This window comes from Delphinus delphis, chromosome 7, assembly GCF_949987515.2.
Source record: "Delphinus delphis chromosome 7, mDelDel1.2, whole genome shotgun sequence".
NCBI classification, from domain to species: Eukaryota; Metazoa; Chordata; class Mammalia; order Artiodactyla; family Delphinidae; genus Delphinus; species Delphinus delphis.
In genome coordinates, this window is record NC_082689.1 from 8,730,339 (window position 1) to 8,757,441 (window position 27,103).

At 38.2% G+C, this 27,103-nt stretch overlaps 1 protein-coding gene across 1 annotated transcript in view; it reads right to left on the reverse strand.

The window, feature by feature from the left end:
• PSMD1 (proteasome 26S subunit, non-ATPase 1) overlaps positions 1 to 26,312 on the reverse strand; it is a 105,062-nt gene extending 78,750 nt beyond the window's left edge. The window contains exons 1-15 of the mRNA XM_060015945.1: positions 26,161 to 26,312; positions 22,086 to 22,129; positions 21,311 to 21,384; positions 20,955 to 21,124; positions 17,430 to 17,635; positions 14,461 to 14,604; positions 12,098 to 12,324; positions 9,580 to 9,640; positions 8,390 to 8,518; positions 6,948 to 7,036; positions 6,396 to 6,474; positions 5,728 to 5,901; positions 3,543 to 3,654; positions 2,753 to 2,949; positions 1,690 to 1,785 (exon numbers count right to left, since the gene is read on the reverse strand). Coding sequence (XP_059871928.1) covers positions 1,690 to 1,785; positions 2,753 to 2,949; positions 3,543 to 3,654; positions 5,728 to 5,901; positions 6,396 to 6,474; positions 6,948 to 7,036; positions 8,390 to 8,518; positions 9,580 to 9,640; positions 12,098 to 12,324; positions 14,461 to 14,604; positions 17,430 to 17,635; positions 20,955 to 21,124; positions 21,311 to 21,384; positions 22,086 to 22,129; positions 26,161 to 26,176 — 1,818 coding nt within the window. The 5' untranslated portion in view covers positions 26,177 to 26,312. The remainder of the gene's footprint in view (positions 1 to 1,689; positions 1,786 to 2,752; positions 2,950 to 3,542; positions 3,655 to 5,727; positions 5,902 to 6,395; positions 6,475 to 6,947; positions 7,037 to 8,389; positions 8,519 to 9,579; positions 9,641 to 12,097; positions 12,325 to 14,460; positions 14,605 to 17,429; positions 17,636 to 20,954; positions 21,125 to 21,310; positions 21,385 to 22,085; positions 22,130 to 26,160) is intronic.
• Between the last annotated feature and the right edge of the window lie 791 nt (positions 26,313 to 27,103).

Below are 27,103 nucleotides of genomic sequence, written 5' to 3' on the forward strand. Positions count from 1 at the left end.
GTCTCAGTTGTATATGCTATCCACATACTAGTCACATAGTAGCCCTCTCAGTTATCAGATCGATGAGGTATTGCAGTGCTTATATTCAAATAATCTTTATTTTACCTAATAATGGCCCCAAAGCACAGGAGTAGTGATGCTGCAATTCAGGTATTCTCTTACTGTGCCTAATTTATAAGTTAAACTTTATTACAGGTATGTATGTATGTTATATATATGAAAAAACATAGTATATGGACTATCCGTGGTTTCAGGCATCCACTGGGCGTCTTGGAACATATACCCCGTGGGTAAGGGGGGACTACTGTATTCCTCTATTAGAATGTCTTACCCCAATTAAGAAAAATTCATCTGAGAATTTCTTCATTTCAAGGCTTAGAAGCCTTTATAGTTTGGTGAAGTTTAAGATGCAGGGCTACTTCTAAAGACTATTTCAGCTCTACCATAGCTTTTGTGGGCCGCGTTGAAAATCTAACCATTCCTTCAATGTTGTTTTCAAAACTGTATGTCCTAAACTCAAGCAAAATACAACCATCTATAACATACCACATGCTGCACTGATAAATAATAAATTATTAATAAATACTGTGTCATGTGAATATCTCTAGGAAGAAAGAAATAATAATAGCTCTAAATCCTTTCTGCATGGGAAGATGACCTTGGGTCTACCATCTCCCAGCACCAAGATGGTAGAAACCTACTGGGTTAAGACATATGGAACGTCCACTGTGTTATCAGGCAACATTATTTATCACTGAAAAACTGTACCTGGATTGGGTGACTCTGAGTGGAAAAAGCCTGTTGGAAAACATGGGCATTGGCTTTCCTGTGCAACGTGTCTCCTGTCATAGAGCATGTCCCTTAGGGGTACCTGGAAGCTAACTTCACAGGCTGGAAAAAGAAGTCGTTCCTATTGTTCATTAGATTTCCCTACCCTGGGGTGGCGGCACACATTCACATGGTCTTTTTTTTTAAACACAATAAAAGAGTTTAATAAGGTGTCCAGTTTACAAAATAAATCTAAAAAAATCAATAGCTTTTGTTTTACACCAATAATAACCTGGCAGAAAATGTAATGGGAGGAAAATTCCATACACAATCGTAACAATAAATATGGAATACCCAGGAACAATTCTCCTGAGGTGTGTTGAAGTCCTAGACGAATGCTTTACAATTTATTTGCAGACGGGAAGACATATCATGTTCCTCAAAGGAAGCAGCTGATATGCAGTTTGAGTTTTCTGTGTTGCAACTCTCATTACACTTGTATTAATTTGTTCTGGCATCTGTATTCCCTAAGCTCAATGTATTCCATTAAGCTCAATGATGCCAAAGACTCCGTGTCATTCCCTGCTGTGTTCTAGTGCATGTCCAAGTTCCTGGATCCATTCACATGGTCCTGTCCCTTATAAATGAGGGTGCCCCTTGGAATAGAGTTTCAGAAGTTGCTCCTAAATGACTTTAAGGACTTTCATTCAAATAGACACACTGTCATCCTTTCCTGTATCCTTCTGAAAAGCTAAGTGAACCTGGCGCTAGGTTATGGCTGACTGTGCTCCATGAATGAGAATCTGAACCTGGGGCCGCTGGTGATAGTTATGTGGTGTGGGTGTGCAGTCATCAGGACATTTAGTGTCCGTCTGCAAACTTTCTCTTCCATGCCTATCCAAGAAAGGTCAGAGTACTTACAGCAACGTGTAGCAGGCGGCGAATAGCTTTGTTGTTACCTGAACCACAATAAGCCATGGCCACGGTATACATTCCAGATCGTCGAAGAATTGGATCCTAAGAAATAATTCAATATCAATCATCAACTTATTTCAGATAGTAACTTCTACAGGCTTAGTTTCATCCATCAGGGGAGCTGGTTTTAGGTAAGAAATGAACTCAAGGAGCACCATTTTGTGGTTGGCAGTTCTCTACACAAATGGAGAATTAAAAGACTCTAATATGGTAGTAGTTAACTGCTTCTAATTCCCAATATTCTGTGCAACATGCCTATGCTGCCTCACACTTTTTATAAAGTATAAACTCAAGCCGAATACCAACACTCACTGCCCTATGATTCTCAACTTCCATTTGTCAAACAACAAAGAAGCTTGCTTCTAATTCTACATTCTAACTTGCTTTTACCTTATCACTTAATTCTTGGCCACTGAGCACTGAGTGGAAGAGATATGTAGTCTGATAGGTGAGCAAAATAATTAGTTTTATCAATAAACTATAGCAGTGGATGTTTTTATCAGATTACAGAGGACAGTACTGTTTACCACTGACTACCTACCATATACAATACCATTGTAAAAACAAAACAAAAGGCAAAGGAAAAAAATCTCACCCAAATAAATAAGTATAGAGATTGGCACTGTTTTCTGATGAAAAAACAATGAAGTAAACTTTATGTCTTATTAAATGATTATGAAATCATCCCCAAAACATTATTTCTAAAAGAAATCAACTTATATATTTCTAAAGAATTTTTCTAAATCTGCTTATTTGAAAAATCACTGAAGTCTTGATTAAATTTAAAATTCTCAAATTAGCCCTGCTCACCTCTTTTAATCAGTGTTTTTCTTTCCTAAATTCTATAAGGCTTTATATATCTTTTGAGAAGTTTTATCAACAAATGTGCCTAAGAGTTCTGATAGGAACAAAGATAATTTCCAGTAAAGGTTAAGTGTTTCTGTAAATGCTGGATATAACAACCGGAGGGTGAGGAAATGCAGGGAAAAAAGGATGAATAATATGTGACCTTATCACGGCAGAGAGATTCAATGAGAGCATCAGCCTCCTCCATCCTTCCGTACATCACTAATGCTATGCCAACTGCAAGACCACGTAGAATCTTCTCATGTTGAGTTTCCTGTGCATAGCCAACCATGTCCTCAATAGCCTGGGCATTTTTAGAGCCCAACATAACCAAACCTAGGGCCAGGCCAGCTGCTTCCCCTAGTGAGTGAAAAGCAAAACATTAAAGAGTACGAGTTATGTACGTAAAGTAAATAAAACATATCCTATTGGAAGTGCTAACTATTAGCATCAACTATCAAAACAACCATTAGCTTCTGAGAGCATTGTTTCAAGCCATCAGACATAAAGAATTGTTTATGTGGAAGTACATCCATATATTTACAGCTATTTTCCTTTTAAATCTTGATAGGATACACTACAAAATCCTACAGAGATTTCAAAGGAGACATTATGGCAATATTTTTTCTACATTATCACCTAGCAGTAGAGACAGCCTCAGGATACAAGCAGATCACTCTAATAAACTTCTATTTGCAAAAGTCAGTTATACAGACATACACACAAGACATACCATTTTAAAAAGCCTATATATCACAAAACATATTTTTATAAAATGAGTTTGATAAATGGGGCAAATAGAGAAATCTATTCCTATACTTCCTAAAAAGAATTCTCTACAAATAGAGAAATCCATTAGATTTTTAAGAGACCACAAAATATAGGTAGAAAACAAATATTACAGTTACATTAATTAATCCTAGAGTTTGTTATCTTTGGAAAGAATCACTTACCTGTCACAGCATCATCCTGATAAAGGTTTGTTTTTAGCAAATCATACACATCCTGGCGTGCAGTCCCCATGGCAGCCAAACCAAGGCCCAGACTGCCACCATGTCGAACAATCTAGAGAAAAAGGATGGGCTCCATTTATTTGGTACACTGCACTTAAAATCCAACTTTCATTCTAATTTCAAAATACGTTGTGATATTAGGCATGGAAAGCAGCTGGCCTAGGAAGTATGATCAAAGGATACAGAGGGCCAGTGGTAACCTCACCAATTTCAGTTTCAAAAGAATGCTGCTTGCTGATGCAAAATAATAGTGGGTTGAAAAGGAAATGAAAAAAATGAAAGTGGAGACAGTACAGCTCTCTTTTAATAAATTCACATGAGAAGGGGAGGAGAAAGATGACAACAACTAAAAGGGAGAAGCAAGTGGTGAGGAAAGATTTTTTTAGGATAGGTGAGACCTGAAGATGCTTGTGGACTGAGGGAGGCAGCATAGAAGGAAACTGAAGATAAAGGAGAAAAAAGTTTCTTCATAACTTCATGGTTATGAAGAAAGTGGGAGAAAATGGTGTCAAGACCAAAAGTTAGTCTTTATTTGAAGAACACTTTTGTGGTGATCTGTTACTTTTGAATGTACGGTATCCTTTTATTGGTGACAGCACCCCACTCCTGCTTGGGGAATATTCCTCCCCGCTGGTTCGAGTCTTGGTGGAACCATCACTTAAAATAAGCTCCCATCTTCCCCTAGCGAAAGTGTGGGCCTGTGACCCAAGACAGGCCAATCAGATGCTCCTCTGGAATTTTAATCTTTCTTAGGTGGAATGACCCAAGGACCAAAAACATTTCAAGTTCATTCATCCTGACAGTAGTGCCCTGAAGAGATGATCCCATTACTTCTTGTTATCTAGATTCCTAGAACTGCCCTGTGCTTAACCTTTGTGAGAACTGGTTCATCAGCTTTTCCTTTAATTAAATAAGCTACTTCCAATAAACTCCTTGTTTAAGCAGAGGGTTTTATTGCTGGTAACCAAAAGTTTTATCTGACAAGAAAATTTTTACCTGAGACCAACAGAGGAAATGAGGTAGAGATATGTATAAACTATATGATTTGTGGATAGGGGGTTTATTAGCTGAGAAAGACCTTCCTACTGGCCTCAGTCTTTTCACTGAAGTAGGACAGAATTTTCTGGCTCACTTAGCTACTCTCCCGATAACCTTCTAAAAGAGACTAACATAAAAGTTAAAGTCTAAAATCCTAGGTGTCAAGGTTCCTTAGAAAAAGAACAGGGCTGCTTAGTAAGTTTTTCCAAAAGAGTTACATTTAAAAAACCATCGAAGTTCAAACAAGCAAGATTCTGATTCCCAAAAGAGTACATGCAATTTCTTTGGGCTTTAGTTTCCTGAAAAATAATAGAATTAGGCTAAATGATCACTAAAGTCACTTATATAACATAACAAGACTCTGAAGTGTGGGAATACAACACATATTTTATCAATATAAATATCTGGTACTTTATTTTGCTCCTCACACACAAGGTTTAAAGGACTGAGAAGCACAATTTTAGCTTATAGAGAAGGAGAGGAAACTACCTTCAAAAGAAAAGATTCTAGGGACTTCCCTGGTGGTACAGTGGTTAAGACTCCATGCTCCCAATGCAGGGGGCCTGGGTTCGATCCCTGGTCAGGGAACTAGATCCCACATGCATGCCGCAACTAAGGAGCCCATGTGCTGCAACTAAGGCGCTGGCCAGCCATAACTAAGGAGTCCACGAGCCACAACTAAGGAGCCCGCCTGCCACAACTAAGACTCATGCAACCAAATAAAGAAAGAAAGAAAAGATTCAATGAGAACAGTACTGGTTTGGGAATCCTACAAAATTTCTATTCACTGAAATAATTTGGCAAATTTAATGTTTCCCTGGACTTTTTTTTTTTTTTTTTTTTTTGCGGTACGCGGGCCTCTCACTGTTGTGGCCTCTCCCGCCGCGGAGCATAGCCTCCGGACGCACAGGCTCAGCGGCCATGGCTCACGAGCCTAGCCACTCCACGGCACGTGGGATCTTCCCGGAGCGGGGCACGAACCCATGTCCCCTGCATCGGCAGACGGACTCCCAACCACTGCGCCACCAGGGAAGCCCTCCCTGGACTCTTAAGTAATGGGAATTTATTTTTCCATTCTAATACTTACATCATTGCTGGCATTCTTAAGCTGGTTAAGCAGATAGTCAATTATATCACCCCCATGATTGGCATGAATGAGACCTAGTGCATAGAGACCTCCACCTTCCTGATAGGCTGATCCTGGAGAGGTGTCCTTGGGAAGATATGTTGCCATTAACTGTAATGCTTCCTTCTCATGACCCTGTAAATTTGAGCCACCACAAAGGTGTCAGTAAAGGAAAGTTAGAGAAAAGAAGATGTAACATTTTCTATGATTATTGCTTTTTCTCCAGAGTGAAGGGGGAAGTGGGGCTCTCTCCTAAGCAACTTTATCACTCACACAAGAAGACAGCCTTTAAATGACCCAGTCACATCCTGGTTAGAAACAAATGCTGCAATTCCCACCCCCTCCTTGTTTTATAACAGTTCCCCAAATTCATCTTAGGTAATGCAAATAACTTATTTCAATTCATTTTGAGAAATGTCTTAGCTAGTCTTCACAGGAAAAAGGCTTCCACTTTTTATAAAAAAAACACACACACATTTCTTCTTTACTTTATCCTTCCCTGTATGAGGACTGACCCAATTTAACAAAATGTACCCGTCAATGAATTATAGTAAACTTTAGTTTTTTTCTTAACTCCAGGAAAATTGCTTCTGTTCTGATGCCTGCTCACAGTGATCGGTATATATTACCTTATGAATTACACCCAAACTGGCCGTGGCTGTAAATTTTGCCCAGTTAGTGGCTCTGGCTAACCATTCCAAGTTATCTCTGTAAGAAAAGGAAATTCAGCAACACTACTGAAATGAACTCCATAAAGCTTTTTATAACGCTAACGTCAAAGCATTAAAATGTTCACCTTGAGCTGTTACAAATCATTTTACTTTATGGATCTCAAGTTACTGATGATTCCATTTTACCTCCTAAGTTGTTCTTAATATTTTGAGGACTTTAAAAATGCATGACATGTAATTCCACTATGAACAAAAGCAAAACTGTATCAAATTTCTAAGCTTAACGTATTTCATTCAAAAACCTATATTCAAGGCAACTAATAGAGAAAATTAATTTTACCTCAAAACAAGTAGGCATATGCAATTTAAAAAATTTATAAAATAGAAAAGTAGAATTTAAAATTCAGGACTGTCAGGCAGGGAAAGTTCCCCACATCCATGTGACAATGTCAACAGAGTCTCTGTCAAAGACAATTTTAAACCAAAGTGGGAACCTACAAGCATATTTACCTAAGAAACTGGTCACTGGTAGTCCCACAGTGCATAAAAGAGTTTGCTATAACAGTTGCTGTGTGACACACAGAGTTCCTTACCGCATCCTACAAAAACAAATACAGATTTTTATCATTAGCAAAGTATTCCTACAAACGCAAGCTTGCATGTGAACACACAGTAAGAGGCCCTGTTTTGTGGTGAAAACATGAATAAACTGAACTGGTATTTAACATATGAACCTTGGATATTTCTTTTATAAACATTAAATAGCTAGCTTATAAAAAACAAGCAAGTCAAACAAAGTTTTATTTGTGGTCTTAACTTGAGGTCAGTAGTAGATTTTGGGTAGGAATTTATGCAGCAGACTTTCTAATTTTTGGTTTCTGAACAGTTCGCCATTTCTCTTCAGTATCTTGCTCAAGGTCTCCAAAGTATTGGGGTAACCCGAGGAGCAATGCTGCACCTCTTCCGGCACTGTAACTCTGGCAAGCACCAAAGTTATTTTGTTCATTTTTATTTATTTATTTATTTTTGCGGTATGCGGGCCTCTCATTGTTGTGGCCTCTCCTGTTGCGGAGCATAGGCTCTGGACGCGCAGGCTCAGCAGCCATGGCTCACAGGCCTAGCCGCTCCGCGGCATGTGGGATCTTCCCGTACCAGGGCATGAACCCGTGTCCCCTGCATCGGCAGGCGGACTCTCAACCACTGCGCCACCAGGGAAGCCCCTATTTTGTTTATTTTTAATGAGACTGCGTTATAAAGATAAACATCAGAAAACTGTCATAAATGCAGATTATATTATTCTTTTTGCCATCTGTAAAAATTATTTTGAAAGTCTGGAGAAGCATGATTACATATACCTCAATCAAACAACTGTTTAGTAATGGAATAGTATATGACAATAAAAAATGAATAAATGACTTTGGGAAAGGATACTAGGTAAATAACACAGGCAAGGCAGGAAGATTTTTTTGTACTATGTATCTTTTTATATTAAAACATTTTTTGAACCAGATGAATAGATTATCTGTTCAAAAATTAATAATTGTTAGGATCAATATCTCAACAAAGGTTACAATATCAAGGTAAGAACCCCTATTCTCAAGGAGTTTGCAGTTCAGTGGGAAAAACAAACACACAAATAACCTGTATTAATGTTCTGATTGTGGTATTTGTCCAAATGCCACACGTATACATTCAAATAAAAGCTAACTTAAAAAAAAAAAAGCCACTAAACTTCCCAATGAGAGACTAGCACAAAAAACAGGAGCTCAATCAATATTAATTCCTTTTCTTCTTCAACAAGATCAAGCATTTCTCCCATTGTTATTTTTTTTAAATACTTATTTCCTTGATCAGGAATAAAATGCAACAAATTATTCAATAACAAATATAAGTACTTATTCAACAAAGAAATAAATATAAAAAAAGGCCTCCATTACAGATGAATTTCCTACCTTTGTGTTTTTTAGAATCATGAGATCTGTGTTATTGTTTCGTATTAAAAACTGCAGATGTAACTCAATAGCCATTTCACCACTTAGAATTTTAATCATTTTCAAAGTCTGATCCTTGGGCTCTGGACTCTGCCGAACAAACAAGAATGAAAATTATTGTATTACTGAAATCCAGTAAGCTAACTTTATTTTAACAGCACTAAACCAGTGAAATTCAGTCATACACACAACAAAACCCATATTTTAACAGTAGGATCTAGCAAACTCATGTATCATTTATTTGAGAGAAAGTAATTTATTTCTTTATTAGATGCCATTGAGATATGATACCAGCTTGATGGAAGAATGCAATTCATTCCAAACTCACTTCCAATATAAAATATTTTAATATTAAAAAAAACTGTAAAAGAGTAACTAATTACCGGTGATATGCAAGGAGAACTACTTTATACACAACCAACTTATAGTTTAGGTGAGAAACTCCCTCCTCCAAATTGAGAAAAAGCACCTTTAACCAACACATATATATGATCTCATGAACTACCAAGCCATCAACACAACTCTCCAACCATGTGAAGAAGAGTTGAAATTTATATACCTGATAACCAGAAACCAAAAATCCTGATGGAGGAAACATTTACATCCAACAGACCACTGCTCTAATCCTTGCCCCACTCTCCACACACCATGAATACTAAAAATAAAGACAACTAAACTACCCCCTCCCCCTCTATGATAAGTTGCCATTTATTTGTTAGAAGCCATACTTTTTTCTCACCCTGTGACAGGTAATTCAGAGTTATTCTGGACAGAGTTCATTCTTTGATAAGGATCTAAGGATTTTATTTCTTCTAAGTCAAGTGCCTTCTGGGATTGATCTTTTTTCTTTTTTGGCTGTGCTGTGTGGCTTGTGGGATCTTAGTTCCCTGACCAAGGATTGAACCCAGGCCCTGTCAGCAGTGAAAGCGCCGAGTCCTAACCACTGGACCACCGGACCACCAGGGAATTCCCTGGGATGAATATTTAAAATTTTACTTTTTATAGAAAATCCATTTTTATAAAATAACTTTGGTATCAAACTTAATAATAAACCTCCATAAAAGCAGGTATGAAACACTTTTAAATAATTTACAATATAGTGTGGAAATATATGTTTAAATGGCAACCTCAACTTCAAAAAGCACACTTACCACTTCTGGTGTCTTTCCTACAAGTACACTACCTGTCTTTTCTTCTGTTTCCATTGAGTCACTAAAAGGAAGAGAACCAATAGTTACTAATGTGATAAATCTTTTCTGAATAGTATGTGTGGGTGGCTTTTTTTTTTCCTTTTAATCAAACTGAAGGTCTGAACCATGTCCAAATTAAATATCTTGCAAGGAAAAAACAGTTAATTACTTCTTAAGTACTGCCATTAGGAAACGAAAAAGATTGTAAAATAAGATGGAGGCAACCCAGTTACTGGATTTCCACCAAATAAATTCATAAAAACACGCAAAGCAACTAACTAGGTTAGCAAAATATATGGACAACAAAACCAGGTGACAAAGTATCTCCCAGATTCCCAAAACACGGTCAGGTGAAGATACACCACCACGAGCCACAAAGACCAGTCTGAAGCAAAGCAGCTGGAGCCTCAACAACTCTTAAACGAACCAGCCGACACCCCCTTCTAGGTCAAAGCACTACACTGAGGAGAAAATGCTGGGCACAGAATCCAAATTAAAGCGGCAGAAATGAGGGAAAAAGAAGGCTGAAATAAAAGTGAGAAAGGAAACAGAGCCAGGAGATCTCAGAACACAAAGACACCATTTTGTTTAAAACTCCACAAACACGATAAAAGAGGAAATTCTAGAGAACAGGGAAATTAGGAAAACTATCCTAAATCAAGCCTCCTTTGTAAATATTTAGGAAAACTAATTTCAGTAAAGATAAACCACAGAAAAGGATCAAAGTAAAATCCCATTCACTATTATAAGAAAAGATTATTTGAAAAGAGGTCAAAGATATGAAGAACACTTTTACAAGATATAAAAGAATATTATATATGAGAAATGAAATAATATAACTAGGGAAAAACTGGGAATGGAAGAAGAAGGATAATTACTTCAGAAATTAAGATCAACTCAGAAAGAACATGAAAGCAAATAAACACAAGAACAGGAGAGGGTAAGGAGAAAGACAATTTTAAAATCAAAAAGAAAGAAATTAAATGCTATTACCCCACGATTAGGAACAAAGGAAGAATGTTTGGATTTCCTGACCAATGCAGAAAAAAATAAAGGTGGAAAAGATATGAAAGTTATAAAGGAAGAAGTAAAATTGTCTCTGTTCACAGATGACATGATTCCTATGTAGAAAATTCTATAAAGGGATCTATAAAAAAAATTTACTAGACCTAATAAGTGACTTAAGCAAGGTTGTGGGATTCAACATTAACATAGAAAAATCAATTGTAATTCTATATATTAGCAACAAACAATTGGAAACTGAAATTTAAACGTACCACTTACAGCAGCATTAAAAGACCTAATATACTTAGGAATAAATTTAAGGGAAAATGTACAAAACTCCTGTACTAAAATCTACAAAAACACTGTTGAGAGAAATGAAAGAAAGCCTAAATAAATGAAGATTACAAGATTACTGACTTACAGTAATTTTTATTAGTTCTAATAAAAGTGTTAAAAAAGCTGAGAATGGGGACTTCCCTAGTGGTCCAGTGGTTAAGAATCCGCCTGCCAATGCAGGGGACACGGGTTCGAGCCCTGGTCCGGGAAGATCCCACATGCTGTGGAGCAACTAAGGCCGTGTGCCACAACTACTGAGCATGTGCTCTAGAGCCTGTGAGCCACAACTACTGAGCCCACGCACCTAGAGCCCGTGCTCCGCAACAAGAGGAGGCACCACAGTGAGAAGCCCCCGCTGGCTGCAACTAGAGAAAGCCCGGGCACAGCAACAAAGACCCAACACAACCAAAAATAATAAAAATAAATAAATTAAAAAAAAAAAAAAGCTGAGAATGTTTCTAACTGTACAAATATGTAACCCAAATGCCTAAAATCTAGCCCAACCTACCCCACCTGAGTTTCTTTTTTTTAATTTATTTATTTTATTTTTGACTGCGTTGCGTCTTTGTTGTCGTGTGTGGGCTTCCTTCCTCTAGCTGTGGTGAGCGGGGGCCACTCCTTGCTGTGGTGCACGGGCTTCTCACTGCGGTGGCCTCTCCCGTTGTGGAGCAGGGGCTGTAGGCGCAACGGGCTTCAGTAGTTGTGACTCCCGGGCTCTAGAGAGCAGGCTCAGTAGTTGTGGCAGACAAGCTCAGCTGCTCCGCAGCATGCGGGATCTTCCCAGACCAGGGCTCATACCCATGTTCCCTGCATTGGGAGGCAGATTCCTAACCACTGCGCCACCAGGGAAGCCCTATCTGAGATTTTTAATTTACCTGATTAAATAGCACACGTGCTGTCTGGCAAGCACCCTCCCCATCAGACAACCACTTCCATTTCTTTCCATAAGGGTCCATTTCTTTGGTTTTCCTTAATGTATGCAGCAGAGTGCAAAACAGAGCAATAGCTTTAGTAAGAGGCTAATCTATGAAAGCTAATGGTGAAATTTATTCTTAGATTATGTTGTCTATAAATATCTATTCCCAAAATGAAATAAAGATTGTTGAATTAGTTCTGATACAGAAAAAGATACTTTTACCTGTCTTTCTCTGATCCTGGAACAGTACCCGTATTGGTGGATCCAGGCACAGAAGCAATAGGGGTGCCAACAGTTCGAAGATTCTGGATTACAGATGACAAAAACTGCTGGCTAGCGCTTTCATACAAATCAAAACAAATCTGATAAGCCATCAGGAGGTTGTCTTCCTTTACCAGTTTTTCTAAGATATCACTCACGGCCTGAGGATCATCTAAGAAAATTAAGCACTGAAATGCAGATAAAGAACAATTAAATAATAATTGAAAACTTTGTCTACAAGATACTTACAGAGTGATAGTCAACAAATATAAGTAAAGGCAAACTGGGGCAGACTAACTATCTAGTCTAGCATTCTATTTCTGATCCTGGCACCAAAGTTTTCCTGAAAATGGAATCTGCCTTCCATAAGAAAATCCATACAACTTATATTCACAGCTCCTAACACTGTGCCTGGCAATCAGCAATATTCAATAACCAGTTGGTGAGTGAATCTTGGCTTCTTTAAATCTTATCCATAAATCGCTATCAAGTGCTCTGCAGTAACTTATTTTCTGCTTTACCATAAATTGTAGGAGTTGTTCATTCATTTAACACATTGTATTGTGCTGGGCCAGGACAAGAGGCACATTTTAAAATGACCATTTTGAAGTATTTCTCTTACTACTCTTAGGATTTGCCACATGTTTTAACAAAATCCACCCAATAAATTTAGGATTTTTCTTTTAAGAATTCAATTTAAATTTTCTTGTTCCCTTAAGCAGCAAATAACTCAATTTCAAAATGAACACATTAACCAAAGTTATTATAAATTAAGAATAGGAAATTATGGAAACAAAATAAATGACCAATACCAGGAGACTGGTTAAGAAAGGCAAAGTATATCCACTGAATGACTACTGCACAATCAAGAAAGAGTTTGTATAAGAATTTGTGAAATGTCAAAACATGAAAAAATGTTAAATTGAAGGAAATATATAATTGATACTGTTTGCTTCCAGGGAAGGGAAATTGGGAGCCAAAGGAAAGAAGTGTCAAGAAGACTTTTTACTGTATATCCTTTGATTCTTCACGAATTTTGAATCATGTGAATGTAATATTATCTGTTCAAAAATGTATTTTAAAAATGTAAAATAAATTAAAAAAAATTTTACAGGGACAAGGAATAAAATAGCTAAAAGAAATAAAATTACTTCTGAGGAATAAAACTGAAATACATAGAGGAAGAAAGCAAAGGACTACCGTTTTTCATGTAAGTTTTTAAAAACCATTTTTAAAACTATTAAAAACTATTTAGAAGCAAACAAAACTCCAAAAACCTCTACAGAGAAAAGTGAAAGGAAATATACTGTTAGGTGGACTTCGGGTGATATAAAGGTGGATATTTTTCTTCTAGCTTTTTCTGTGTTTCACACTTGGTTTAAAAAGCATCAAAAACTATATATAAAATAGATAAGCAACAAGGATTTACTGTACAGCACAGAGAACTATATTCAGTATCTTGTAATAAACTATAATGGAAAATAATTTGGAAAAAAAAAAAACCTGAATCACTTTGCTGTACATCTAAAACTAACATAATACTGCAAATCAACTATACTCAATTTTTTAAAAAAGCATTGAAAAAAAGGATGTATTAATCTAAATTTTAAATATGTATAGAGGATACAAACACATATTGAGAACACATTATAATGAAAATATAACAAACCAAATGCGTGATAAAATGCTGTGCTCTAAGCAGAATACAAAAATTTGTCAATAAAACACAATCTAGCCATTGAAAAGAATGAGGTAGCTCCACATGTGCTAGTAGGTGGAGGAAAAACAGTTATGAATCTTTTAATTGGGAAAAGGCCAATGGAAAGGGAAAGATACACTTTTCATTTTATATATTTTCTATACTGTCTTAATTTTTTTTAAAGTGTGCAAGCAAGTCCATACAATAAAAGAGATAAAGAAAATATACCCAAAGGTCTTGTCTGGTGTTTGGGGAATGAAACCAAAGATAATTTTTATAGCTGAAATTCTTTTTAGAAATGACATAACATAGGTACCGTTTTTATCTTTTCTTCTACCTTTTTTTTTTTTTTAATCTCATTTTCCAAAATTTCCTTAAATGCCTGGATTATTTTCAAAGTGAAAAAAAGAATACATAGAAATAACATATTATAACAGCTTTTTAGTTTTGAGAGATTCAGTTTCTTATCAGTAAAATGGAATATAAACGCATAAAGTATCTTCACAAGGCTGTTGTAAAGATCAATTGAGATACATGTATGAAATTGTAGTGACGTGATGTTATATAATATAATGTAGTGAGGCATGGCTCAGCAGTACAGTGTAAAGTAATGCAATGTTATTACCTGACAAACATTGATGAAATCAGGTTTCTCCAAGTTCATGTAAATTTTAACTAGAACTCTCAGTACTTTATTCCGAAACTGTTTATTCTGCATTAAAGACATGCAGAGCTTGAGGCTATAAGCCAGCATTCCTGGGACATCATTCTGAAAGAGATAATTTGAAGAGATATGATTATCTGGTTACTGAAGCATGTTTATTTAGAAATCAAATTATTTTAATAGATATTCTTTAGTCATTCTAGGCAGCTAAAGATTTATTTGCTACTTAAACAATAAACCTTAAAATTTTTAACCATTTTAGATGAAAACCTTAAAAGAAAATTACCTATTTCCCTGTCTTCATGAAAAAAAATAGGTTGAAAACAATTAAATATTTAGTGATCATCCAGGATCATGACTATATGACCATAGTATACTATAACTGTGGTGGTGCTGTTAATTATTATAAAAAGATCTATACAGCTGTACATATACCAAGTGGCTATGCTTTTCAATTGTGTCTGCCTCTAGTCTTGCTAATCCTCATGACTTACCGCCTATACTCACTGGCCAGGAACACAGTGTGATAGAACTATTCTCCAGCTCTGAGTGACTCAAGCTTTGAGTGCTGTCACATCTAGCTGGTGCTCTCCCGAGGAAATTTTGACTCCAGATTATTTGTTTATTTATTTAATAAATTTTTTAAAAAATTTTATTTATTTATTTTTGGCTGCGTTGGGTCTTCACTGCTGCGCTCAGGCTTTCTCTAGTTGTGGCAAGCGGGGGCTATTCTTCGTTGCGGCACGCGGGTTTCTCACTGCAGTGGCTTCTGTTGTTGCGGAGCACAGTCTCTAGGTGCATGGGCTTCAGTAGTTGTGGCGCACAACTACTGTGGCTTAGTGCTCCGCGGCATGTGGGATCTTCCCGGACGAGGGCTCAAACCCATGTCCCCAGCATTGGCAGGTGGATTCTTAACCACTGTGCCAGCAGGGAAGCCCCTCCAGATTATTTATGTTTACCTTGTGGTTCTTCAAAGCATACCCAATATTTGAGATACTAACCTATAAAGTCCTTCAGCATGATAAGCATGCTGAAGAGCTACAAGTGTACTTTTCAAAAAGCGAGTTGAGAAATTAAAAATTCACAAAATTCACTAATTCGAAAAGATATACACACCCCAATAGCAGTGTTATTTACAATAGCCAAGATATGGAAGCAACTTAAGTGTCCATCAACAGATGAGTGGATAAAGATGTGGGGTGTCACACACACACACATATATATATACACAATGGAATACTACTCAGCCACAAAAAAGAATGAAATTTTGCCATTTGCAGCAACATGGATGGACTTGGAGGGCATTATGCTAAGTGAAATAAGTCAGACAGAGAAAGACAAATACTGCATGATATCATTTATATGTGGAATCTGAAAAATACAACAAACTAGTGAATAAAACAAAAAATAAAAGCAGACTCACAGATAGAACAAACTAGTAGTTATCAGTGGGGACAGGGAAGGGGGAAGGGCAATATAGGAGTAGCGGATAAAAAAGGGTTATTATAGGATTATATGAAATCATGTGTGTGAAACTTTCGAAAACTGTAAAGCACTATAAAATTTAAAGATAGCTTTGTTCAATGATTAAAAAAATATTTTTTTAAAAAAGCAAGTTGTGACCTATCGGCGTATACATTATGAAATCAACTTAATGGGACTAGCATTTTTTAAAAAATGAAATACAATTTTAAAATATCAGGATTACATTGTAAGTAGAAAAAGTAGGTATTATTTCATCCTAAGTTACATCTATATGTACATGTGCACTGGGATGTAAAGTAAGATGCATTTCTCACTCTGCTTTATTCTTTTTAAAAAAATTTATCACCCCTTTACCTTATAGGGAATAAGGCTTCACTGCCTATTCCCCCAGTGGATTATTCCATTTGTGCAGGAACTTTGTTGGTCTTGTTTGCCACTGTATCTCCAATGTCTAGAACAGTGTCTGACACAGAATATGCACTCAAAAAATATTTGTTGAATGAATAAAAACAAATATTTTAGTTCTATTCACCTGAAGACAAGGAGAAACTACAACTGCACAAAAATCAAACAGAGCAAAATAAGGGCCATTCTATGACACTGGGTCATTCATTCATTTACTCATTTAAACTAATCTTACCACTGCTGCTAAACACTGCCTTAGGCTTTGGAGACCCAGTGGTGAAAGTACCTATCCTTAAGGAGGTTATAATCTGGTGGACCTAGCTGGACCTAAGGGTTGAGGAGGGTATGGCTGGCAGGGATTGACAGAAGGATCTGTAAACAAATGACAGTTGAGCTGAACTGTGAATCTTGAACAGGAATACAGCAGGTAAAGAAAGAAAGGGAAAAGGATGTTTTTGGCAGGGGCAATACTTTTGGCAAAGGGAATGGGGTATGGTACATCTAGCAGAAGAGACAAGGTCAAAATGGCTGGAGTGCAAAGAGCTAGCTTGTGGAAAACGATAGGTAGTGAGGCAGGCAAAGTGGGCATGCAGATCAATGTCCATTTAACTCAGTCTTGCACCTCTCTGACCACTTTGGTTGGTGACTTACAACTGTCATAATTATTGCAAAACACCCCCAAACCAGGAATGTAGCTTACAGTTTTAACCATGATAAATGCATTACAATAGTAGTTTACCCATACAGTCTTCTTAAAAAGGGCAGGGTAATTAAGACAACTTCCCCATGCAAGATCTCAAAGGAATAAATGTGGTAAGATAAAAGCAACTATTTGACAAACACAAAACACAGCCAAGGTTCATTTATAAACATAAAATACATATATTTTATAAATATAAAAATAAAATTTTTCGCAAAAGAGCACCTTATTATATCTAAGTTAGATTTTCTTTTCACTATCCATGCAATTTTCAGTTTTAATTATTTGCTCTGCTGATTCTTCATCAATAGCAACCTCTAAAATCCCATCATCTACCTACCGACTCAAGTATAGTCTTCTCAAAGACGTCCAATCTTCGTGTCTCCAGAGCAATGCCGATAGCTTGCTTATACTTGTGATCATCTAGACATCGTTGAAACATTTTATTCACAATGCCTTCCAATCTCTGGTCAATTGGTTTTTTTTCTCCTTCAGGCAAATCTGCATTTTCCACACACTGTTTGGTGTAGTGATCAATGCACTTTGCTATAGAGAAAATAAAATAACTCTGATCAGATGGTAAATTGGGCTATACTACTAGAAAGGACAATGCCTACATTTATAATCATAAAAATAACTTATGGGATGACTATGGAGTAATGAGCAAATTTCAAATTTTTTAATGCTGTAAGTTATACCTTCAAATTAATATTGTTCTGTTCGTAACAGTTACACTGCAGGGCTACACACTAATTCCAGTAAGCTGACATTATTTAAAACATTTCTAGGACTTCCCTTGTGGCACAGTGGTTAAGAATCCGTCTGCCAACGCAGGGGACACGGGTTCGAGCCCTGGTCCGGGAAGATCCCACATGCCGCGGAGCCACTAAGCCCGTGCACCACAACTACTGAGCCTGCGCACCTAGAGCCTGTGCTCTGCAACAAGAGAAGCCACTGCAATGAGAAGCCCGTGCACTGCAACGAAGACCCAATGCAGCCACAAAATAAATAATTTAAAAAAAAAATTTCTCTTTTTACTGTTTATTATTCAAAATTATGTTATTCAACTTGACTAAGTTGCTTATTCTACAGAGTTGGCTACAAACAGCTGCTGTTTTCACTCTCAAACACAAACACTTGCCATGATTGAGGATATTAACAAAAACCCTATTGTAGCAATTATCACATGGCTATAAATTACACTTCTTCACATTAATGAAACTATCAGATCCTTGATAGTAGAGAGTCTGTCTATGACCTGAAATGTGCCACAGGTTCTAAAGGCAATCCCAAGAAGATTTCCAAAAACCTTTCCGGCAATCAGCTAAAATATTCAGTCTCAATGTGAGGTAGGTTGAACCTATTCACATATACTTCCCCTCTCCCCCAAACAGGGAGTCTGAAAATTCATGCAGCGGTGCATGTGCATAATTTGGCTTTCCCATTTCACAGTGATTTGGTGAATGGGGAGGATGAGGCAACATACTGAAGGGTATCATGTTTACAACTTACACTACTTTACAATCATAACTTAAACTTTTTAGGAGCAACCAAGAAAGGAAATTTCCCTAAACCTTCTTCCACCTTCTTAAGGAAAACAGCCACTCAAGCTGAATGACATATATAATAGTTATCCTCTCTATAACTCACTGGCCTGTCACCCTCCCTTTCAAAGAGAAAGGTACAAGGAAAAGGTTAATTAGTTGCAAACTATAGCCCCAGGAAACAGAAATGATTTGAACTAGGATAAAGAACTGCTGGTCTACTAGATGGCCCATGTTAATGGGTCTGTATTTTGGGGGAAGCAGAGGACTTTTATAAATTGGAATATACCACATTCAGGGTCCATCCAGGTAGGATTAGGCAGGTTCAGGTACAGTTAGTAAGAACTAAGTGGCACTCACAAGCAGACCTTAAACAAGTTAGGTTGCAGAAAATCTTCACCAGGCCCTAATATGAGCTTTTTGAACCAAATGCAGTTGTGAGGAAACATTCCCCTACCTCATCAGAAAGGAATCTCAGATTTATAACATTTGGGGAGCTTTCCTTAGTTAATAACTGAGGAAGAAAAATGTTACCTCCCAGGTTTCAAATGAGACCTGTGCTCTGACTTACCAGGTTTATGTCATAACTGTATTCCAGAACCGAGCTTCATTCCTAGCTGAAGTCTTATAACAATCGGGAGAAGATTGAAAATTCTAGCCTTGAATTTTCTGAGTGTACTGTTTATGACATTCATTAAGAGCCTAGGAAGGCTTTCCTAAATTCTATTTTATATATTCTCTCACAAATCTCACTGACATTTAAAAAAATCCATTCTAATAGTCCCAAGAAAACTAGAAGGGTGAACCCCATTTCCACACAAAGAAAAGCAAACAGAACTGGTCTACCAGTCAACAATCACCTTCTACAAGCTAAGACTAAGATGATACATAGGAAGGCATCTACCACCTCATAGCCTCTTAGAGACCAGCTGTCCTGATTAAAAGCATCATTTGTAAAATGTTAACATTGCAAGCACTTGCAGATCACCACAGGAAAAAATTATCAACATTCATCAAAAAAAAAATCCTTCAAATAAGAGAGAAGAGATAAATGCACTTAACTCACCATTTCTAACTTAACGTAGGGAAAGTGCTCTGGTTTCAAATGATACGGTCTATTCTTTAAAATCATCTGTTCTTCCCACAGGATTCACAGATGAAAACTCCAATTCAGTGAGTTCCCAACAACAATAAACTTACTTGCAACATTCTCACACCATCATGGCAAAAAAATTTTAAATGTGAACACAAAATCTTACTTCAAACTTCAGGGACATTTGAAAAGTACCTCTCTGGACTGCCTTGTGCAGCATTTCCCAATTTCTGAAAGAGAATACCAATATTCTCCTTTTAAGGGTTCAGGTGAATAATGCAGATCTCCTCTTAATCAGCAATTCAAAAAACTATACTATACACACTTGACAGAGAACACACTCTTGGGCTCTCTGTAACTATGATCTAAAGCTTGATAGTCAAAAAGACACGTCTGAAGGGTATGCAATCCCTTCTTTCATCTATTAGAACAGGAGTTTTCAAACATTTTTAAAGCTACAAAAGCTTTGAACGAACTCTTACAGAGCTGGTTCAACTTACAAGACAGAGAATCCCAAACCTTACCTGTGTGCTACCCTCTCACTTCAAAAATACAGAAGCAAATAAAAAAACAATGGCTACTAGTAGAAACAGTATGGATTTTGTAGTGAGGAAGCCTGGGTTTTAAATTCTGACCCTCCTATTTAACAGCCATGTGCCTTTATCACCTTGAAACCCAAGTTTTCTCATCTGTAAAACAAGGCTAGCTCCTTCTTCACAGGGCAACTGTGGAATAAACTATGCTATGAAGAACGACCAGTACAGTGCCTAGTACAATGGAAACACTCAATAATGGTTTCCTGTGTTAGAAACAACTCTATAAATTACTATCATTTAATTTCTGATATTCACAATAATCTGATTTAATTTTTTCATATAACAGTATGCTCACTGGAAAAGAGATAAACATAATCACTGAGATAACTATCTTTGTGTTAAGTTGGCTGCTTCTGAATAATTTCTTAGATTCATTCTTAAAATATTTTGTGAGTAGAGTGTCTTTATTATTACTGTTATTCATATTATTGTTCATTAGGACAAAAAATAAAGCACAGAATTCTAAGGCAGATCTAAAAACTCAGGCTGCATAAAATTACTGTAGAAAGATTATGAACTTTCAATTAAAATGAAATGTGGCAACCTCAAAGATTCAGGGAAAAAAATGCTATATGTACTAGAGCAAGAAAGAAGCCAACAAGATAAAGCCTTACTAGATGGAAGATAATTACCTATAATAGTCTCCACATATTCAGAGTTATCATTGACATTGAAGAGGTCACCTGCTCCAAGTGCATAATTCAGAGACTCCTCAAAAGCCCCCAGGTGATAAAATACTTTAGATGCCACTAAGGCTGCAAACTGCCGACTCCGGAAACCTTCATCTTCATACAAAACTTCTCTGAAAGAAATTAGGAAGTATAGGCCTAGTTCAAACTGTGGTTCTCCTTAAAAATTCCAAATCTAAATACTCAAGCCGCAATTTAGTGGCAGCAAATCTCTAAATGAATTAATAAGCCACAAGACCCACAGATAATTAAGGTTGATCTACTTTATTCCAATTTATAGAAATAAAGTAAATTCTTACATTTTGTCTACAGACTCAGAAATTTCTGCCCAGAAGTCATTGACCACTGCATTCAATTTGTGTAGTGCAAATTCCTGTAGAAGATAAAACCAAAATTCGATTTTGAGACAGACTTACCATTATACTTCCTTAAAAAAAAGTTTCCAACAAATCAGTGGCCAAATTCTAAGTCATATTTACTAAATGACAAATACAAAAGTTTACCAACTGACTTTCCATTGGGCTTACATACTTCCTTTCTGTTTTCAATCATAAAACATAATGTCATTCCTTATCATACTGAACATTTTTCTTCTTTGACAGTATGTGTAAGATTGACTGTAGGCTGCTGGTTTGGATATAAATGAATTCAGGTGCCTAGAGCCAACTGAAGTATATTCCAAATTTTTGTCATATGAAAATAGTTTTAAAATATGTGATACAGAAGTAACTTTTTGTGATTGCCGTTGATAAGAAAACTGGTGTGTGTGTGTGTGTGTGTGTGTGTGTGTGTGTGTGTGTGTGTGTGTGTGTGTGTGTGTGTGTGTGTGTGTGTGTGTGTGTGTGGTTTCCAGGTGCCACACTGAGATTTATTTGCCTCAGCTTTGTTAAACTCTAGGGAAAACCACTGCTGTTGCCAAAATACTGTCCTGTCCTTTGGGGCTAGATTTCAGTGACTAGGTATAGACTAAGTAGGACGGCTATTTTAAATGGTGGAAGATATACAGTTATCAGTAAATTCAAAGAGCTTCAAAGTACTCATATTAAGCCCAGTTAATTTTTCTTCAACTCATACCTTAAGCTGTGGTTCTTCTTCATCCAGAAGAGAAATTATTCCAGCTATAAGACAAAAGGTATATGATTATGAAATACATATCCTAAGATAAACTAATGCTTAGTCAAAAATATATCAAGAGTTGGAAAAAAAGTATTTTTTGAGGGGTGACTTCACTAGAGGAATCATTATTTTTCTTTAAAACTGAAAAGGTTTATATTTCAAATTTTAAGAATTAACTATGTTATCAAACCCTCATAATACCATATATATCACATTATTTGCCTAATTCAACAGTTTTCAAAGCATGGTTCCTGGATCAATTAGCATTAGCATTACCTGGGAACTTGTTAAAAATAAAAATTCTTGGCCGCATCACAGATCTACTGAATTAGAAATTGTGGGGATAGGGTCCAGTAATGGAGCCATAAGCCTTCCTTGTCATACTGATATTCATTACAGTCAATCACTGGCCTAATTTACTGACCAAAATGAGAAACTTTCCTACACAATTTTAGAATAAAATTATTCACACAAAATAAACCAAGAGTTATGAAATTATTTACAAAAGCAGGAGTATTTAGTCATCAACTCACAGAATAAAATAATTCGATTATTTCAAGATGCCTATATTAAGGCACCTCTGTTGTAATCACAAGTAACCTAGAAGGTTTTGCTAAATGATGAGCAATCTCACTTGTTCTGACTTCAATTACTGAAGCACAGCATTCCCCATGTGACCCTGAGGTGATTAGCACTAACACTGGGGAGTAAAGGAAATAACAGTCCTCTCCAAAAAAATGCACCCTGAAATACAGTCATATATCAAAGGGATTATTAGAAAAAAAGACGTGGGAAATTACCATCCTTGGACCATGAAGGAAACTAAACTGTCTCTCAGATATGTTTTCCATGTAGGTCTTAAAATCATTCCGGAACACTGAGCTGGAACACTGAGTTGAAACCGTGAGCTGATACAAAGTGTCAAGGCAACTTTCCTTAGGAGATGTAGCCATTTCTAACTGGTAAGTGTAGGTCTGCCAAATAGCTTCAAAATTTAGCAAACAAAACTATGCCATGGTTCTAGCTAGGGCATACTACTGTTCAAAAAGCATTAAAGCAGATAAAAGGAACTTCTTGGTACTCTAGGTTGGTATAACAAACCCAGAACAGAGAGGTTGAATTGACAGCATGAAGAGAAGACAGATTAAAGAATGCAATCAGGGGAGGGGAGGGGGATTGTGAACTAGTGACATCGAAGAGCTGATAGACAAGAGTACCTTAAATGTGGAACAGATCATAAATGGCAGAATGCTTTATCGAAACACTAAAAATGCTACCCATTCCCTTATCATCAATCAACGGTATGTCTGAACTGCTTTTACCAAAAGAGGTGATGGATTTCTGTATACTCTGTTTGGTTTCACTTATGACTATGTTATATGGTTGTCCTGGCTTAGAAATGCAGCCGTTGTCCGTGGAACACAACTAAATCAAATACCTACACTTCATACACAAATATTTCTCATCTTAAAAACAACAGAACTCACCTTTAGATGCGGGACGAGGCGCACCTGGGGAATGGGGAATGTTTCAGGATGCTAAAAAGTTTCTTATGCCATAATATGAAGTCAGCAGATATTACCTAAAGTTGCTGTATCAATTTATAGCATTATTTTAAATAGCATATTATTTATAAATATAAAGGTATGCTCCAGAAGACACAGCTTAAAAGTTGAAAACAGTTGCCTCAATGAATAAGGGAAAAGAGGAGTGGGAGACTATTGTTTTAAAGCTTTTACGCATAATTTTCCTTTATTATGTTAAAAAAAAAATTCATTCTCACGTCTCCCTCCAGTAACCACCTATCTCTATCTCTCCGCTCCCTTTCACAGCCAAACCTCTTGGAAAAACTTAACAGTGCATGTTGACCTCTTATTCACCACTGTGTTCTTAGTACCCTGCAAGTGCCTAGGCAATAAATGAACAAATAAACTGACTAATCCAAACTAGTACCTGTTAGGTTCTGTTTAGCACCCGGGACAGATCCTAACCCATAGAGAGCCAAAGGACAGGAAACCAAGTGACAAAAGGTTTGGAGCAGAAGCTGATAAGTAATCTAGTAAACGTAACCAATGACAGTAACGAATACACACTATGCTATCACCACCGAGTCTCAGAGTAAGACCTCAAAAATCATTAGGTTTAAAGTCTAGTAAATCCCCACCAAGTGGTGTTTCAGCCTCTACTTAAAATACTCTGGTGACTGATTTATTGATTTGATTAGCTAACTGATTTCTTCATTCGAGAAATAATTCTGAACTTCTGTCATCTGCTTGGCAGTTGTTCTAAGAATTATGAAAAGTTTCCCGCCCAAAATTCTACCACAGAGAGAAAAACAGTAGTCAGGCAAGTAAACAAAGTAATTACAGGACTGTAATGAAGAGAGGGGACAGCTGAGGGGGAGAGATGCAGCATGTTTTAATAGAATGATCAGGAGAGACTAACATCTGAGCGGAAACTAAGGATTGAGAAGCTAAGGGAAAACTTGAGGAAGAGGAGTTTAGAAAGGGGGAAAAGAATGGGACAGGGCCTGAGATAGGAGAGAAATTGACATATTCAAGGAACAGAAAGGCCAGTATGATTAGGGTATAGAGAGGAAAAAAGTAGTACAAGACAAGCCAGGAATCAGATCATGTAGGCCTATAAGCCTGGATTTTATTATAAGCACAATGGAAACCACTGAAGGATTTTAACCAGAAAAATAATATTATGTGATTACGGTTTAAAAAAGAATACTGACTACAGCACGAAGAATGGACTATACGGAGGCAATTGTTGGAAAAACAAAACCTTAAGGCTGTCAAAGCAAGGCAGGCAAGAGATGAAGGTGGTGTGGGCTAAGTAGAGGGATCTGAAAAACAGTGAGGCCTACGTCTACAAGCAGCAAGAAATTTAGTGCTCATTTTCTCTTTAGAGAACTCCGACTGGATGGAAAAGCTTTTCCTTACATTGAACTAAAATTCATCTCCCAATCATCTGTAACCACTGGAGACAAAACTCTAATTCCACGTACACGTGACAGCTCTTCAAGTCTTTAAAGAGAACTATTATGTCTCCCAGGGTCTCCACCAATTTCTTTAAGCAATCCTTATAAACACATGGTTTGGAGCTCCTTACAAGTTACAGTCCTCTGATTATCAGTCTGTTTAGAGCAAAGCACTTGTGGGGCAAGTGCAGAGTAAAACAGGACGAGAAAAAAGTTTGTGAGCAGGCACGAAAAACGGCACCGAGGCTGTGGACAGCTACGTGCACATCAATCTGCAGCCCAGGACTTAAAAATCTCCACTTGAAACCTGACTTCTACAGCTTATGCCGCTGCAAACGTCATTCCACGATCTACGCACACAACGGTTAAGTGTAGGAAACCTGCCCCAGACACCCATGAGTTCTTTCTTCAAGGCGGCATAGTTAGCATCTAGCCTCAAAACCACAGTTGGATTCTCAGTATAATGTCTGCTTTCAGGATGCTGTCTTCACCGAACACGAAAGTTCTCTGGGTGCTTTAACTAAATATCCTTAGAACAGACCCAGAAACGACCCGCCTCAAGCCTAGTTTAATTTAGATTTCCCTCTAAAGAGAAAGGTGCTAGGTCAGGTCGAGAAGTACTTAAGTAGCATGGGCTGCGTTACAGTCCGGCTGCACTGGGGGACCATCCCACCCTAACCACCTGCAAGGAAGGGCTGGGCTCGGACGGCCCCACGTGGTCAACCGCCGAAGGAAGAGAATTAAGGAAAACACGTCGGGGTCGGAGAAGGGCCCAGGAAGCCCCTCGTGTCCGGGCACGGGGGTGTGGCTGCGGAGCAAGAACGAGCCGGTCAACCCAGCGCGATTCCCCCGAGCCGGAGGGGGTCGCGAGGGCCCCCGGAGAGCCCGGGCCACACTGCCAGCCCCCGGCCCGGGTCGTGAGCCTCGCGCAGTGAGGAGCCGCGCAGGCCGGTGCTCCGCCGGGAGGTGCCCAGTCACCGGCCCTGACTCAGCTAAAAGCCGGCGTGGCGTCTCCTCCCTTTCGGCGCCGGCTGCGATCCCACTCACCGGCTGAAGTGATCATGGCTGCGCCCCGTACTAGCCCGCCCGCTCGCTCCCTCGCTCGCTCGCCGCACCGGCCGCGCCGTCTGTCAACTCCCTGCCCGCTCGCTCCGCCGCGCCGCCTGGCTCCCCGGGTGCCCGGTTCAGTCAGTCGCCTCTTCAGGCCACCGGCTCGCTTCTCATCCAGGACCCAGCCCGCCCCGGGGCTGCCCGCTGTCCCGCCTGCGGCCTGGCGCGAAGTCTCCCCAGGCCTGTGTCTTCCGTGCCGCCACTGCCGCCCCGCCTCGCGAGGGAGGGTGCACGGAGAGCTCCATGGTGTTCTCTAACCCTCCTCGAGGTCAGCGATCCCGCGGGAATGGAAACCGTCGTCCGCACCTGGGATCAGGCTTCAGAATAGCCACCCCTAGACAAAGGCCTCCCTGCCCCCCCCCCACCGTCACCCGCCATTGCTGAGAAAAACGGGTTGAGGAGAGGTGCTCGCGGGGCTCGCAGCGCCACCTGCTGCTCCGGAAGTCTCCCTGCAGCGCCCACCCCGCGCCCCAGCCAAGCCTTTAGGGATCCCGGTAAGGCAAAGAGCGTTTTCTTAGAAGGGTGATTTTCCATTTTTTTTAAAAAACCAGGGCCCAGCTTCCAAAGAAATCCAAACATAAATGCTTTACAATCATAGCACGATGAATCCCTAAGCAAGCACTGGTTTATAATAAAGTTGAACAATGAAGGTTTTTATTTACATTTGGAATAGTTAATACTGTACATGGTTTAAAAATCAGAAATATAAAAAGATATACAGTGAAAAGTGTTCTGAAGGAAAAACAAATTTTCCGTTCTTGTCTTACATCTGACCAGTTCCTCTCTCCCTCCGTAGCGACAGGTTCCTGTTTTTTATTGTATCTAATTTGGAATGCCTGTTGTGATAGCCATCTGCAGTCTTGTACCAGCTTTACTAAAC